Below are 18078 nucleotides of genomic sequence, written 5' to 3' on the forward strand. Positions count from 1 at the left end.
ATCGAACGCTCCTCTACAGCTTCATCAGGTCTTAATGTGGTGATTTCATCCAATCAGAGTCTAAATAAGCTGGAGTTCACCTGCAACAGTAGGGTGACTCACCTTTGCTCTGCAAGGAGGATGTTGCTGCCATTTTGACAACCCTGGGCTTTTCAGGCCCCGCCCCCTCGGGAAGATCTAATCTGAAGGTAACTGGTCAAAGATCACTCCTGATCCTACACCCCCGTCCTAAAGGAAAAAATAAACAAACACACAAAATAAAAACAATGCCTAGCAAACAGACAAAAATACAAACACACCTACACGAGTATTTTTGAACACGCAGCTGTTTCGTCTACGTAAACGGCGTTTCGAATCACTGAAAACAGAGTTTTTTTAAAACTCCTTTTTTGCGTTTACATGTGGACGAGGAATACAGAGTTCGTCACGCAACGTCAAAGGTATGCGCCTTTTTTCACGTCACGCTGTGGCCACGTTTACATGAGATGAATTGCAGAATGACAGAGAGACAAAATACTGTTAATCTGACTGTCTGCAGGTTTTACACGCAGTTACTGTCCCTCCATTTACAAAGGCAGAGGCGTCATGGTGTCATTATTTTACCTGCAGTTGTTTTTTTCCTGTGTAATAATATTCAACATTGCTGTCATACATTTTTCAAAAAATGCCTCTCTGTGCAAAATGGGTTTAAAAACATAAACAGCTGTGGGATCCTGTTTGTTGTGAAATCTGTTTATGTTGTCCTAGTAAGGCTACCATGAGGTAAGCCACTAGAGGTCGCTAGAAGACCGGTGTATATGTGTTTTTTCAGAGTGTATATGTCCAAGCTAGGGATGGAGAGCGGCGAAGTGCAGGTGAACTCGCTTCTTTACTCCATGGGGAGAGATGCCGAACCAATATATGGCTCATTTGTGTTTCCTGCTGCTACGGAGGCCAGGCCAAGTCCGCAGTTTGAGTATGATCTGGTTATACAAAAGTTCGATGAGCACTTTGTCCCAAAGAGAAACGTTATCCATGACCGCGCCTGTTTTCACAAACGGAGCCAGAGGGCCGGGGAGACGGTCGAGGCTTTCGTGCGGGGCCTGTACGAGCTCGCGCAGCACTGCGAGTTCGGCGGCAGTAAAGACGAGCAGATCCGGGATCGTATCGTCATTGGATTAATTGACAAAGATGTTTCACAAAAACTCCAGCTCGAGGCGGACTTAACTTTGGATAAAGCCATTCAACTAGCACGCCAGAGTGAACAAGTCAAACAGCAAAGTGCAGACCGAGTGGAAAGCACGGTGAATGAGGTGAAACAGAGGCATTATAACAGCATGAGAAGGAGTTACTACCAACCTCATCAGGTACGTGAGCAACAACATGGTGAGAGTAAACCAAAATGCCAAAGATGCAACAGGGTGCATGACAAAAGAGAAAACTGCCCAGCCCGCAATAAAAGATGCAGAAAGTGCAATAAGTTGGGACACTTTGAAGTTGTATGCAAAACCAAAATGCTAAAAGAGGTCAGGGCTGAGGCTGTAGAGGACTCAGATGAGGATTCATTCTTCATAGGGGAGCTTTTCCTAGGAGCAGTAATTGAGCCAAAAACAACAGTCATTGAGGAGTCAGGCTCAGATGCCGACTGGGACATTGAGCTATTGGTAAATGGCAGTCCAGTTGATTTCAAAATTGATACAGGCGCAGACACCACTGTTATGACAGAAACGACCCTTAATAAGCTACAGCAGAGACCCAAACTTATCCAGTGTAAGCCAACTGTGTACAGCCCTGGTGGAAAAGTCAAGTGCATGGGTAAATTCCTTGCTACTACAGAGTACAAAGGCCAAAAGTACCAGTACTGGATTACAGTTATAAAAGGGCAATATGCAAGTAACCTACTGGGGAAGACAGTAGCAAAGCGCATGGGATTAGTCACTAGAGTTAACAAAATCAGTAGTGACTTAAAAGAGGATGTGTTCGGAGAAATTGGCCTGCTGAACTGTGAACCTGAAAAAATCGAGCTGACCGAAGATGCAGTGCCGTACAGTGTAACCACCCCACGCCGGGTGCCTTTTCCTCTCCTCCCAAAAGTGGAAAAGGAAATAAAGCGCATGCTCAAACTTGGCATCATTGAGGAAGTCACCGAGCCAACAGACTGGTGTGCACCAATGGTGCCTGCTCCAAAGCGCAACAAGGATGAGGTCAGGGTGTGTGTGGACTTAAAACGTCTGAATAAGGGAGTAAAGCGTGAACGGTACATCTTGCCCACATTGGATGACATAACTCCTAAGTTAGCAGGGGCTAAAGTTTTCTCCACTTTGGATGCCTCCAGTGGGTTCTGGCAAATACCACTGGATCCCAGCTGCCAAAAACTAACCACGTTCATAACTCCCATGGGCAGGTTTTGCTTCAGACGCCTGCCATTTGGCATAACTTCAGCACCCGAGATCTTCCAGCGGCTCATGAGCACCTTGCTCAAGGGCCTAGAGGGGACTGTCGTCGTGATGGACGACATATTGGTTTTCGGGGCTAACAAAGAGGAACACGACAAACGCTTAGGTGCAGTATTACAGACAATCAAAGCATCAGGACTTAAGCTCAACAGGTCCAAGTGCCACTTTGGAAAGAATGAACTACAGTTCTTCGGTCACATCATCAGTGCGGATGGTGTGAAACCTGATGATGGCAAGGTGGAGGCTATTGCCAGGATGCCCAGCCCCACCAATGTAGAACAACTCAGGCAGGTACTCGGATTAATAAACTATGTTGGAAAATTCCTGCCAGGCCTGTCCACGGTGCTGCACCCCCTCTCCAATCTACTTAAAAAAGAGACTGTATGGGTGTGGGGCGAGCCTCAGGAGCAAGCATTCAACAAAGCAAAAGCAATGCTCGTGGCTGCACCAGCACTTTGTTATTATGATGCAGGCCGACCAACAGTTGTCAGTGCGGATGCCAGCAGCTATGGCCTGGGTGCTGCACTGTTACAGGACAATGACGGGGAGTTACGGCCTGTTGCCTTTTGTTCTCGCACGCTCACAGACGCAGAGAAAAGATATTCGCAGATCGAAAAAGAGTGTTTAGCATCTGTCTGGGCCTGCGAACGTTTTACCCGCTACATCCAAGGCATGGGTCATGTACGTCTACAAACTGACCATAAGCCCTTGGTGCCTTTGATCAACTCATACGACCTTGATAAAACGCCACTGAGATGTCAGAGATTGCTGATGCGACTGATGCGATTCAATGTCACTGCTGAGCATGTTCCCGGTAAACAGTTAGTGGTGGCGGAAGCACTCTCCAGACATCCACTGCACGGATGCTACCCGTCCGAGACAGACAGCCAGGTCAAGGCATATGTGAGCAACGTAGTGACAAGCAAACCTATCAAGTCACATAAGTTGGAGGAAATTCGTAGAGCTACACAGAGGGATCCAGAACTTCAAAAAGCAATCATCTTCATCAGACAAGGGTGGCCTCGGAGAATGGCAAAGAGCTCACCACTGCAAGGCTTTTATGCAGCCAGAAGCCACCTTTCAGAATCAGATGGTCTAGTGCTCTACCACGATCGCATCGTAATTCCCACAGCACTTAGACCCAGTGTCCTTGACCAATTACATGAAGGCCACCAAGGACTAACTAAATGTAGAGAGCGCGCAAGATCAACAGTGTGGTGGCCCAACATTGGACTTCAAATAACACATAAGGTGAGGTCATGCAACTTTTGCAGAGAGCACAAGCCTACACAGCGACGGGAACCTCTCGTGACTACTCCTCTGCCCAATGGCCCCTGGCAAAAGATTGCAGCTGATCTTTGCGAGCTTGAGGGTAAGAACTTTCTTGTCGTTGTTGACTATTTTTCAAGAGACATTGAGATTGCTTCCCTCACTACAACAACCAGCAGACAGGTCATTAACAAGCTTAAACACATGTTCGTTAGATGGGGCATCCCGTTAGAACTGGTCAGTGATAATGGGACGCAGTTCACATCATCAGAGTTCCAAGACTTCAAACTGAGTTATGGCTTCACCCACACTACGTCGAGCCCTCATTACCCCCAGTCAAATGGAGCTGCTGAAAGAGCTGTCCAAACGGCCAAGTACATTCTCAAACAGCCTGACCCCTGCTTAGCCTTAATGAGTTACCGCTCTACACCAATTGCAGCAACCGGTGCAAGCCCAGCTCAACTTATGACAGGACGTCAAATCCGCACCACCGTCCCAGTACTCGAAAAGACATTGCTGCCCAGTCCAGTCAATAGGGACACAGTGTGCCAAAGAGATGCTGCAGCTAAGGACTCTTACAGATTCTTCTACAACCGCAGACATTCAGCTCGTCCACTTCCTGAGCTTCTCCCAGGCCAGGATGTTGTAGTGAAGCTTGACAGGGAAAAGGGGTGGACGACTCCAGCTAAGGTCATCAGTAAGTCTAAGGAGCCGAGATCCTACTTGGTGGAGATGGCGAATGGGAACGTGACTCGCCGCAACAGACGACACCTTCAGCCTGTCCCAGGCACCGCTGATCCTGAGGAGCAGCAGCAGAGCACTGTTCCAGCTACACCGACTACTCCAACTAAAGGGGCGGCCGCTTCCCAAGAACCACCAGTAAGGCAGACATTGCCAATCCCTGTCCCGGGGTCTCCTCTCCACCCTACCACACCTGTGAGAGTGACTTCCAGGGGGCGGGAAATTAAAGTACCTCTCAGATTCAGAGACTGAGGACTATCTCCTTTCTATGTTCTAAGGGCAGAATAATCCCTTATCAGGACTGAGGGTAGTCTACCCCTGTGATGTCCTGCGTTCTGACAACACTGTTTTATGTTAAAGTACCTTTGTTAAAAGGGGAGATGTTGTGAAATCTGTTTATGTTGTCCTAGTAAGGCTACCATGAGGTAAGCCACTAGAGGTCGCTAGAAGACCGGTGTATATGTGTTTTTTCCAGAAATTGATGTAGCCACAGACACTGCTGCTACAACTCAATAAAAAGTGGTTCGTGCTTGAGAACCCTGCGTCTTATTGCCTCCGAACATGACACTGTTTGTCTCTGATTCTGCAGGGAGACATACCTCAGCACCTGTGCAGGTGAAACCAAAGGGAAGATTTGCTTCACCATATTTTCTAGTCTCTAGTCAGTGATGCTTCAGCTCCTGCTTTGCGTTTGTGTGGGAGCCCGTGCTAGCAGTGCGTAAGTGCCCTTCCCCCTAACCCTATTCCTTTTTTTCCTTTTCATACTGCAGCGCCCCCCCTGCAAAGGCTCTGCGCCTAGGGGGCGGGCCCCACACTTTGGGAAGCTCTGCATTAACACGTTTAACAGGAATTAATTATGATCACCAGAGCTTCCCAAAGTGTGGGGCCCGCCGCCTAGGGGGACGCAGAGCCATTGCGGGGGGGGGGGGTATGAAAAGGAAAAAATAAATAAGTAAACGCTTGGACACTGCTAGCACGGGGCTCCCACACAAACGCAAAGCAGGAGCTGAAGCATCGCTGAATATGTTTCCAAACCAACTTCATTTTAAGCCTAGAGAAGACTAGAAAATATGGTGAAGCAAATCTGCCCTTTGGTTTCACCTGCACAAGTGCCGAGGTAGGTCTCCCTGCAGGATTGGTTTTCCCTGCGTTGGGAGCAGCGCTGGGCTGTTCAAATCACGGACAAACAGGATCCCACATTCTTGATTTTTAGTTCACAAACACTTGTTGTAATGACTAACTACTCCTGACATTTTGGAGATGTTTGCTCTTTATACAGTAAAGTTTCATTCATTTCATTTATTTGTTCATTTTCAGGCACAACAAATACCTATATTGAACATAAAATACACAAAACAAAAAACAAAAATTGCCTGAAAAAGGAGTGGGACGAAGAAAACTTATTAAATCCCACCCCTATACTCACTCATCAACAAAAAAAAACAATAAACTTCCCGCAGCTACGCCCATCATTGCATACAGACCCATCAACAGCCCCGGGCAGATACAAGCATCTAAGCGGCAGCTCGCAACCAACAATTAGAGCCTTCATAACTGAATACAGAATATATAAATTATAAATTGCATTACCACAGGTAACAGGTAGTAATAACTACAAGTAACAAACACACATACATATACATACATATATATCTACACACACAAGTACATATATGTACATACATACGCACACTTTTTTATTTTTTTTATTTTGGAATCCATACCAGCAATGGTAAGAGGACAGACATTACAGAGCACACTAAAAGCATCATTGAGTATACTGTGACCAGACCAACTGTTTGTAGAGGAATTTAAATCTATGAATATTTTTGCATTGTTTCAATTGTAAACTCAGACTGTTCCAGATTTTCACACCACATACAGACACACAAAAGCCTTTACGGGTTGTTCGAGTTCTGGGTAATTTGAATTCTCCAAAGCCTCTCACATTATAAACCTTTTCTCGAATTTCAAATCTAGTTTGTAAATTTGCCGGTAAAAGTTTAGTAAAAGCTTTATACAAAATTATGGATGTATTGTAATTAACCAGATCCTGGAATTTAAGTAACTTTGCCTGAAGAAAGAATTTGTGAGTATGATCTAGATAACCAGCCTTGTGAATAATACGCAGTGCTCGTTTCTGTACTGTGACTAATGGATTAGTTGTATTTTTATATGTATTTCCCCACACTTCCACACAATATGTAAGATATGGAAGAACCAGGGTACAGTACAGAGTACGAAGTGCATCTTTATCAAGGAATTGTTTCACTTTGTTCAAAACTGCGAGGCTTCTGGAAATTTTGGTTTTTATGTGTCTGACGTGGGGTTTCCATGAAATTTTATTATCAATTACGACTCCCAAAAATTTGTTTTCACTCACGTTATCAATTGGTACACCTTCAATGATAATTGGTAATTCTATATTATATTTTAAATTACCAAAAAACATTGCTTTAGTTTTATTTATATTTAATGATAATTTATTTATGTCCATCCATTTTTTTATTAATTTTAGCTCCCTGTTTACAGTCATTACAAGATCAGTATAATCATCGCTACTGAAAAATATGTTGGTGTCATCTGCGAACAGTATGAGTTTAAGTACTTGAGAAACATCAAAAATATCATTTATGTATACATTGAAAAGTTTTGGTCCCAACACTGACCCTTGGGGAACACCACATGTAATACCAAGTTTCTCTGAATGGTAATGCCCTATGCTAACATATTGTTCCCGACCTGTTAGGTAACTTTTTAACCAGTTACCAGCTTTCCCTCGAATACCATATCTTTCCAATTTATCCAGTAAAATTGAGTGATTGATTGTGTCGAAGGCCTTTTTGCGATCAACAAAAATACCAACTGCATATTTATTTTTATCCAGTGTATCAGTAATTTCTTCTACTGCCTCAATTATCGCCATTGAAGTGGTTCTTTGTGTTCTGAAACCATACTGACCAACATTTATTATTTGATGTTTTTCAAGGAATTTTTCTAATCTTGAATTAAAAAGTTTTTCTAGAATTTTTGAGAATTGAGGCAGTAGAGAAATAGGCCTATAATTGGTAAAACTGTGTTTGTCATTACTTTTATATAGTGGTATTACTTTCGCAATTTTCATTTTTTTTGGAAAACAACCGGACTGAAATGATAAATTACAGATATATGTTAAGGGACTAGCAATATTCAGAATAACCTGTTTAACTACAGACATATTTATGTCATGATAATCCATTGAAGACTTACTTTTACATTCTAATGTGATATTTATTACTTCTTGCTCATTTGTAGCTGAGAGGAACAGTGAAAAGGGATTTGATTTTATATTGCTGATATTTTCATTTTTATGACACGGGATGTCCGCTGCTAGTTCAGGGCCAACATTTATGAAGAATTTATTGAACCCATCGACAATATTACTCATGTTGTGATTTTCACCATTTGCATCAGTAAAATATTCAGGATATGATGTTCCAGAAGATCCTTGTTTAATTAAGTTGTTTAACACATCCCAAGTTCCTTTTATGTTGTTTTTATTTTCATATAATCTTCTTCTATAATAAAGTTGTTTGCTCGTTCTTATAATATCAGTCAATTTATTTCTATATGCTTTATATCTTTGTTCCACTTCTTTTGTTTTTACTTTGATAAACTGTTTATACAGATTGTTTTTCTTTTTGCAAGCATTAATAATTCCTTTTGTGAGCCAAGGACTTTTTATCTTTTTTTTCTTTGTCATGTGTTCGTTTACAGGACAATGTTTATTGTACCACATAGTAAAAATATCTAGAAAATTATCATAAGCCTTGTCCACATCTGACTCTTCATACACCGAACTCCAATCTTGTTGTGCTAAATCGAAATTGAAGGCATGAATTGCTTCTTCATTTATTGTTCGCTTTTCTATCATGATCTTGGTATCTATTTTTTTTAAATCACAGTCACACAAAGTAAAAACTGGTAAGTGGTCAGTTTTTTTTCAAAAAGGTCTCAAAGACTTTAGAGTCAGACCTGTTACAGATCGTCAACTTTTCTTTATTATCAGGTGTGTTTCCAGAATCACTAAAAACTGCTGTAATCAAACCTATACTGAAAAAGGACAATCTTGACAAGACACAAATGAACAACTACAGGCCGATCTCAAATCTCCCATTTTTAAGTAAGATCATTGAAAAAGCAGTTTCTCAACAGCTCAGTTACTTCTTAAAACAGAATAATTGCTACGATGCCTTCCAGTCAGGTTTTAGACAGAACCACAGCACTGAAACCGCTCTGACCAAAGTGTTCAATGACATATGTCTGAATACAGACAGTGGAAAAATGTCAGTCCTAGTTTTACTGGATCTCAGTGCAGCATTTGATACAGTTGACCACAACATATTACTCAAACGACTGGAGAACTGGACAGGTCTTTCAGGAACTGTACTAAACTGGTTCAAAACATACGTAGAAAACAGGAAATACTTTGTATCAATAGGTAACTTCACATCTGAGCAGACAAGTATCACATGTGGAGTTCCCCAAGGTTCCATCTTGGGACCCCTTCTGTTTAACATCTACATGCTCCCACTGGCACAGATTATAAACAACAACAAAATAAACTATCACAGCTATGCAGATGACACACAAATATATATCACAATGTCACCAGGAGACCGAGGCCCTGTACAGGCTCTTGGTAAATGCATTGAGGAAATCAATGACTGGTTGTGCCACAATTTTCTCCAGCTAAACAAAAACAAAACTGAGGTAATAGTCTTTGGAGCCAAAGAAAAACGATTACAGGTCACCAGAGAACTTCAATCTATACATCTAAAAACCACAAACCAGGCGAGAAATTTGGGTGTAGTGATGGATGCAGACCTAAACTTAGAAAAACACATTAAGACAATAACAAAGTCAGCTTACTATCACCTCAAGAATATATCAAGGATAAAAGATCTGATGTCTCAACAGGACCTGGAAAAACTAGTCCATGCATTCATCTTTAGTAGGCTTGATTACTGTAACAGCATCTTTACAGGTCTACCTAAAAAATCAGTCAGACAACTACAGCTCATTCAGAACTCTGCTGCTCGAGTCCTCACTAAGACCAAAAAAGTGGACCACATCAGTCCAGCTCTGAGGTCCTTACACTGGCTGCCTGTCCGTCAGAGGATAGACTTTAAAGTTCTGATGCTGGTCTATAAAGCTCTGAATGGTTTAGGACCAAAATACATCAATGACCTCCTGACCCAGTATGAACCTTCCAGATCCCTCAGGTCATCTGGATCCGGTCTTTTATCAGTTCCCAGAGTCAGAACCAGACACGGAGAAGCTGCATTCAGCTTTTATGCTCCTTATATCTGGAACAAACTCCCAGAAAGCCTCAGATCAGCTGAAACACTCAGTTTATTTAAATCCAGGTTGAAGACTCACCTGTTCTCAGCTGCATTTGAATAAAGCACCAAATCCACACTTTTAAGCTTAAATTTCAAAACTTACATTTAACTACTGATTTTATCTACTGTTCTGAGTTTATCTGTTTTGATTTTATATACTGTTTTGTTTGTTTGTTAATTAGTTAGTTTGTTTGTTTGCTTGTTTTAATCAATTTTAAATCATGCTTTTTATTTGTTTTTGTTTCTAATGTCTCTGTAAAGCACTTTGAATCACCTTGTTGTTGAATTGTGCTATACAAATAAACTTGCCTTGCCTTGCTTTGCCTTATATCACAGACAGCGGGATACAAATAACATCAGGCTGATCCTGCCACGATTTGTTCAAATCACAGACAAACAGGATCCCACAGCTGTTTATGTTTTTAAACCCATTTTGCACAGAGAGGCATTTTTTGAAAAATGTATTGACAGCAATGTTGAATATTATTACACAGGAAAAAACCAACCACACGTAAAATAATCCCACCGTGACGCCTCTGCCTTTGTAAATGGAGGGACAGTAACTGCGTGTAAAGCCTGCAGACAGTCAGATTAACAGTATTTTGTCTCTCTGTCATTCTGCAATTCATCTCATGTAAACAATAACGTGGCCACAGCGTGACGTGAAAAAAGGCGCATACCTTTGACGTTGCGTGATGAACTCTGTATTACTCGTCCACACGTAAACGCAAAAAAGGAGTTTAAAAAAATTTCGGTGATTGGAAACACCGTTTACGTGGAAGAAAGGTCCAAACGCATAGAAACAGCTGCGTTTTCAAAAATACATGTGTAGGTGCGGACGTAGCATAAAAGAGTTACTAGTTGATTTTATTACTGCCTGTAATTTATTGCAGTTTACTTGTATTTGCTTAATTGTTTACTAAATGTTTGAGGTGTGAAATAAACTGCAATGGAGCAAAATATGGGCGTGTGTGGTTGGAGGATGTTTTGTGCGTGCGCCGGGGGGGGGGGGGACGGACCATTTTTCTTGTAAAACAAAGCAAAAAAAGTTTGGGAACCACTGTGTTAATGGATGAGAGCGGTGCAGAAACCAGGAGGCGTGCTGATTCAGTTGGTGTTCCTACTCAAAGCCTCTGTCTGATGATACCATCAGGTAGATGCTGGCGAGCTCGTGGAAACACCTGTATAACCCGTCTGTGGGCCTTTCTGTCTGATGAGCTGTGAGAGCTGAGCCAACTGTAGCACATCTACAAACCACAGTTTTGGGCGCCACCGCATTATATCAACATAGAACCGTAAGCTAACCCAGCAGACCTGCCTTTTCACTGCAGGCACAGCGAGAACATGGCCGCTGCTCACAGTCTTTGTCTTCTTAAGCACCCGAGGCTCACTTACACATTTCACGCTTTTCATCCAACATTCACACTGAAAAATGCATCAGAGAGCAACTTGGGTTCGTACCTTGCCCAAGGCTATCTGTCTTTCCTCCATGTCTGTAAGATTCTAGTTTCCCTGACTCACGTTTCTAACAGCTGTAGAACGAACGTCTCTGAATGAATGAAAGTCTCTAACACTGAGGAAAGGACAGACTGTCTTCATGGACTGAAAGCAGAGGAATGACAGTTATCAGCTCCTCTGCTTTCATGTCAGAACAGGTCAAAGTGAGGTCTGAACTCCTCCCACAGCCCCGAAGCAAAAACACTTCAGTCCACTTAACAAACATCACATTTATCTCCCAGCGCAGTGAAGGAGTTAACGCTGCTGTGTTTCATTAACCAAAGACAAACAGTTGGAACAAATCAATGGCTAAAATAGGTTAGCTCTGTTTCACACAGAGAGTCCGAGGAAGCAGACTGCAGGCTGAAGCCCGTCTGCTTTCAGTTTTTCAGTCCTTTGTGTGAAACCCTCACTGAACATTCAAGGTTTATTTTTCCTCATATCCGTGTAAACTACATAAAACTAACACACAAGGACAAAAACAGTGATGAAATGTATCGACACTTCAGTTAAAACGAGACGAAAACATTCTGGACAGATGAGATCCAATCAGAACTAATTAGGTTAACTAACATTAACTGATTAGGTTTATTTACTTTTCCGGCTCTTTGAAACGTCGGCAATAAGGTTTTTAAATGGACTCACAATGAGGTGGAGTTGTTGCTGCGAGTAACACAAAAGTACAAAGTTGCAAAAGCGAGTGAGAATTAAAGAATTTGAAGAAAAGCTCTCTGAAGCATGTACAGGCTGATATTAATCTTTAACAGGGCAGTCAAACAAAACAACTGCTGTATAATGTCCTCCGCTATCTTAGTTTAATTGGTCACATGACTGCATCACATGACTAAAATGTGAGACTCAGATTTAGCCATTCTTATATTTGCTTGTTCTTATGTTTTTGTATTTTTCCACACCTCCGTTGCTTGTGAAGCTCGCACACAAGAATTTCACTCGCGTGTTCTGTACCCGTGTACCTGCACATATGATGTGAAAATAAAAGTGATCTGATGTGTCATTGTTTTCAAAAAGTCTGCGGTTGCGCTGTCCGCACTGCGACACAAAAGAACAAACAGTTTTCAAATGTATGTGTTTTCGAGTGTGTTTTTCTTGAATGAAAAGGCCGTCTCAGTGTGGACGGGAGGGCAAAACAGAGAGAAAATTATGCGTTTTCAAACGAGAACGTATTAGTGCGGATGTAGCCTAAGTGTGCTGCAGTCTCCTGATGTTTAGTCGACAAGAAACCTGCTGTCAGAATTAACACTGCTTGAAAACTCGAGTCTATGCGGGCTGAACCCTCTGCTGAAGCCTCTGGTGGACAGTAGAGGGACTGCAGGGTTTGGTCAGTGCTCATTTTTCAACCTTGGGGTGGGGGGTGGTAGGTGCGACTAGAATGTACTGCACCAATAGGAGGAACAAAACTCAGGTGTGAAGCACATGCAAAGGCATTTGAGGTGATTGTGACTGAAATGATGAACCTGGACCTGCATCCTCAGCATCAAACATCGCCACACGCAGACAGAGCTGTGAATATTTGGACATACAGGACGTAGTTTTGTCCGTCCTGAAATCTGAGTCTGAGCTGAGGAGCACGCGCTGCATCACTACCCTGGTTTGAAGTTTGGCAGTTCACGTGCTCCCTGCCTGTTCCTTGAAGGGTCTCTGCACTCGAGCAGCACCTGAGTCTGTGTTTTGATTTAATTGGACAGAGAGAAGCAGGTGAACTGCAATGCAGCAGAGGTTATGTTGACTTGGACGCCTGTCCGAGATGTAACATGCCTCGTTCAGCCACTCAGAGGGAGTGCGAGGGATCTCCTGAGCTACAGCCACCCTGTCTGCAGTACGGGGCTATTTCCCTCCCAGCAGCCTCTGAGCCAGGCATTCGCTTAGAACAATAGCAGGAGGCTGATCTCAGGGCAGCTCTGTTTACACAGGGAAGCGCCTGCACTTCCTGTCTGCTGCAAGCCCCGCCCACACAGCGGCATTGACCTCACCCCTCAATGACATCACATAGCGGTGTGTTTCCTGTCTTTGTGAAGGAACAACAGTGTGTGTGTGCTCACAGAGCAGCGGGACAGCCAAACATTTTCTCTGGCCCAGAGCTTTCAGCAAACATCCAATCAGCTGCTCTTTCATCAATGGACCTGGAAGCGACTGGCCTCAAACCTGTGAACTCTGGGCTCCTGTTACCCTCCTGCTACCCCACTCTTTAGCCTGCTGCTACCCCACTCTTTAGCCTCCTGCTACCCCCACTCTTTAGCCTGCTGCTACCCCACTCTTTAGCCTGCTGCTACCCCACTCTTTACCCTCCTGCTACCCCACTCTTTAGCCTGCTGCTACCCCACTCTTTAGCCTCCTGCTACCCCACTCTTTAGCCTGCTGCTACCCCACTCTTTAGCCTGCTGCTACCACACTCTTTACCCTCCTGCTACCCCACTCTTTAGCCTGCTGCTACCCCACTCTTTAGCCTGCTGCTACCCCACTCTTTACCCTCCTGCTACCCCACTCTTTAGCCTGCTGCTACCCCACTCTTTAGCCTCCTGCTACCCCCACTCTTTAGCCTGCTGCTACCCCACTCTTTAGCCTGCTGCTACCACACTCTTTACCCTCCTGCTACCCCACTCTTTAGCCTGCTGCTACCCCACTCTTTAGCCTGCTGCTACCCCACTCTTTACCCTCCTGCTACCCCACTCTTTAGCCTGCTGCTACCCCACTCTTTACCCTGCTGCTACCCCCCTCTTTACCCTGCTGCTACCCCACTCTTTAGGCTGCTGCTACCCCACTTTTTTCCCTCCTGCTACCCCACTCTTTACCCTGCTGCTACCCCACTCTTTACCCTGCTGCTACCCTGCTGCTACCCCACTTTTTTCCCTCCTGCTGCCCCACTCTTTACCCTGCTGCTACCCCACTCTTTACCCTCCTGCTACCCCACTCTTTACCCTGCTGCTACCCCACTCTTTAGCCTGCTGCTACCACACTCTTTACCCTGCTGCTACCCCACTCTTTACCCTGCTGCTACCCCACTCTTTAGGCTGCTGCTACCCCACTTTTTTCCCTCCTGCTACCCCACTCTTTACCCTGCTGCTACCCCACTTTTTTCCCTCCTGCTACCCCACTCTTTACCCTGCTGCTACCCCACTCTTTACCCTCCTGCTACCCCACTCTTTACCCTGCTGCTACCCCACTCTTTAGGCTGCTGCTACCCCACTTTTTTCCCTCCTGCTACCCCACTCTTTAGCCTGCTGCTACCCCACTCTTTACCCTGCTGCTACCCCACTCTTTACCTTGCTGCTACCCCACTCTTTACCCTCCTGCTACCCCACTCTTTAGCCTGCTGCTACCCCACTCTTTAGCCTGCTGCTACCACACTCTTTACCCTCCTGCTACCCCACTCTTTAGCCTGCTGCTACCCCACTTTTTTCCCTCCTGCTACCCCACTCTTTAGCCTGCTGCTACCCCACTCTTTACCCTCCTGCTACCCCACTCTTTAGCCTGCTGCTACCCCACTTTTTTCCCTCCTGCTACCCCACTCTTTAGCCTGCTGCTACCCCACTCTTTACCCTCCTGCTACCCCACTCTTTAGCCTGCTGCTACCACACTCTTTACCCTCCTGCTACCCCACTCTTTAGCCTGCTGCTACCCCACTTTTTTCCCTCCTGCTACCCCACTCTTTACCCTCCTGCTACCCCACTCTTTAGCCTGCTGCTACCCCACTCTTTAGCCTGCTGCTACCCCACTCTTTAGCCTGCTGCTACCCCACTTTTTTCCCTCCTGCTACCCCACTCTTTACCCTCCTGCTACCCCACTCTTTACCCTCCTGCTACCCCACTCTTTACCCTGCTGCTACCCCACTCTTTACCCTGCTGCTACCCCACTCTTTACCCTCCTGCTACCCCACTCTTTACCCTGCTGCTACCCCACTCTTTACCCTCCTGCTAACCCACTCTTTGTACAGCAGTGGAGTATGTGACTGATGTCGTGCTGTTTTCAGTGGACCGTGTTGATTTCTAGAAGAAAATCATGATTACTGATTATTATTCCTCGTGAATCGTTAGTCCGTCTTTTTGGTTTTCAGTGATCTGAGGTTTTTTGCTGTACAAAAACCATGAAGGAATTCACTCATTCATAAACAGGACCTTAAGAATCTTACTGTAATTTTGTTCATTTATTTATGACTTCAGTCATTTTTAATAATTATTATTGTTGGTTTTTCTCCTGCTGTTTGTTTGTTGCCATTGCAAAGACAAATAAAGTTTTATTTTAGAAATCCATTGTTTTCTATTTAAACACCTGGGACAGGTGAGTTTCAGAGACGCTGGTATGTTGGAATGCTGCTGCCCCTCCCCCTCCTCGCACACTGTGATTGTGTCTCTGCGGCACCAGCAGGCTGGTATGTGACACACACACACACACACACACACACACACACACACACACACACACACACACACACACACTGCTCTGTGTGACCACAGGAGCGAAGCATGTGAAAAAATAAACTGGAGGGTTTGTGGCGGGACACACCCTGTCCACCAATCAGAAAAGATAAAACATTTAAAGGAGAATCTGTGAGGGCCTCGTCAGCCATCCGTCAAGTGACATCATGCACCCAGCAGCCAATCCCAGCTCGCTTAATCTAAAGACCGTTCAACCTTTACCCCATGTGAGAGCGGGTGTGGTCACAGCACACAGAAATAAACGAGTCCAGGTCATAAATCTGTCTGCTGGCTCCGCCCACACAAGGCTGGAACCAAACCGACGCTGACAGGAATGCACAGAGTCACACACATAAGCATCGCACACTCTCAGCACAAACACACGGCTCTGACTGGCTGGCTGGCACCTGCCGCGCTCTCCTCGCACGCTGTTTCAAACCTTTCAAACTTCCTCTGTAACCTGATGCTCAGTGAGCCCCGTGAAAACAAATAGTCCCCACACACTAAAACACTGTGAGTGAGGGTTCAGGTTGAGCCCGGTTTATGCAGTTTGTGGAGAATACAGCACACAGCCCTGTGTCCAAACACAAACTAAACACATTTATCACTTATTATAACATTATTATAAACACATACTACAGTGGTAGGTTTATCTTATTATTGAGCTCTTATCTGTTCATGCAGATGTTCAGCTTCTGTTGTTTTCTGAAACATCTTAATGTAATAAACTGTATAAAAGCGAAATGCGTTCGCACCTTGTTAGCATACAGAATTATAACGTGCAGAGTTTTTACCTGATGAGGAACTCCAGCCTGCGGCGTGGAGTCATGTGACCCGCCTCTAAAAACTTCAGTGGAAGCAAATTCTTTTTTCTCTTATTCAAGTTCTTCTCGACGTCGCACAAAACACACGATGAACATGTGTGATTTAAATATTTTAGCATTATTAAACATACAGAACACTGTTACATGTGGTTCTGTATGTTTCGTGTAAGATGTGTCCCTGTGTAATAACACAAAACGTGTCTAATAAGATTCAGATATAAAACATGTGCTGTGTTTCTGTCTGTGTGTGAGGAATGCAAGAGCACGTATCCAAACCCGGGTGAACCTTCTGCATGTTTACAGCCTGTCGAGGACTTTGACCACAACTTTGTAAAATGTGTTTAGCAGGTTGTTTTCAGAATAAAAGGCCTGGCTCCATTTCAGTGATGAAGGCCCTTCTTTCCTGTACCGAGCTCTTCCTTTTGACTCTTTCTGTCTTTAGCTCTTCACTTGTGATTTGTGGCGTTAAAACAGTCAAAAGGGAATATTTCCGAGGCCTGTGAATGTTTACCTCCAGGTTTGAGGTGTGCGTCGAACGACAACTTTTGGACCGTCCCATTTCTAAGTGTAACCACCACCAACAACAGAGTTTGCAGTTACAGTAAAACCTGTTCTTATGCCCGGCGGGTTTTCAGACACACTCTCACTACAGTTCTGTCATTTCTACAGATTTTTAATGAAGAGCGAAAAAAAAACCTCAGTCTGAAATCAGGACACTGTGTCACACCCGGTCACACATACCAGCAACTGACACACACACACACACACACACACACACACACACACACACACACACACACACACACACACACACACACACACACACACATGCACTGAATCTAAAAACAGACTCATATTCCCCATAATGCAGGTGTGGGACCAGGACCCCGTGACATAGGGTTTACAAGTCCACTGGAAACGCTTTTATCTAGACAGACACAACAATACACAAAAATGTAACAAAGCAAATGTCTTCAACTACAACTGGGTACACACACACTCACACACACACACACACACACACACACACACACACACACACACACACACACACACAGATAAATTGAGGGTTTGTTGTGTTTTACCTGCAGTAAAAGTCAGATCCAACCATCCTACTTCACTTTTTTCTCTTCTGATCTTGGAGGGGCGAGCCCCGATCACTCAAACAGGTTTCTCTCTCTCTCTCTCTTTAGCTCCGCCCTCTCTGACCTGCCAGTCCTGGCTTGTCTTCTTTCCCCTCCTTTCCTGAGATTACATCCTGTCTGCCAAAGAAGCCACAGTCAGACCCTCAGTCCTCTCTGGGCAGACCAACAGCGCCCTCTGGTGGCCCTCGCCGGTGGTTCATTATTACCCGTGCAGTGGGTACATATGTAATTATGTGATTTAAAAAAAACATGGGCACAAACAAACTGCACGCTCTTAAACTTAATCGAAAGTTCAAAATGTAAAATAACATGGACTTTCAGTGCTTTTACTCCATTTAAAACATGACGTC

General features: G+C 44.2%; 2 protein-coding genes across 7 annotated transcripts in view; one reads left to right on the forward strand and one right to left on the reverse strand.

Annotated features, from left to right (window-relative positions):
* The window catches only part of arhgap27l (Rho GTPase activating protein 27, like), a 45388-nt gene extending 27637 nt beyond the window's left edge, over positions 1–17751 (reverse strand). For 3 of the 6 annotated variants that reach the window (XM_026163797.1, XM_026163795.1, XM_026163792.1), the window contains exons 1-2: positions 17669–17750; positions 103–228 (exon numbers count right to left, since the gene is read on the reverse strand). In XM_026163797.1, coding sequence (XP_026019582.1) covers positions 103–133 — 31 coding nt within the window. In that variant the 5' untranslated portion in view covers positions 134–228; positions 17669–17750. Of the gene's footprint in view, positions 1–102; positions 229–11290; positions 11438–11971; positions 11987–17668 lie in introns of those variants that run through there. The other 3 variants (XM_026163794.1, XM_026163793.1, XM_026163796.1) reach the window with 3 other exon arrangements.
* LOC113021332 (uncharacterized protein K02A2.6-like) lies at positions 795–4697 on the forward strand. Its single transcript, XM_026165942.1, has 2 exons — positions 795–2755; positions 3053–4697. Exons 1-2 carry the CDS (start codon positions 798–800, stop codon positions 4695–4697), a joined length of 3603 nt encoding a protein of 1200 aa, XP_026021727.1. The 5' UTR covers positions 795–797.
* Positions 17752–18078: the final 327 nt, after the last annotated feature.

The sequence above is a fragment of the Astatotilapia calliptera genome, chromosome 4, assembly GCF_900246225.1.
Source record: "Astatotilapia calliptera chromosome 4, fAstCal1.2, whole genome shotgun sequence".
In the NCBI taxonomy this organism is placed as follows: Eukaryota; Metazoa; Chordata; class Actinopteri; order Cichliformes; family Cichlidae; genus Astatotilapia; species Astatotilapia calliptera.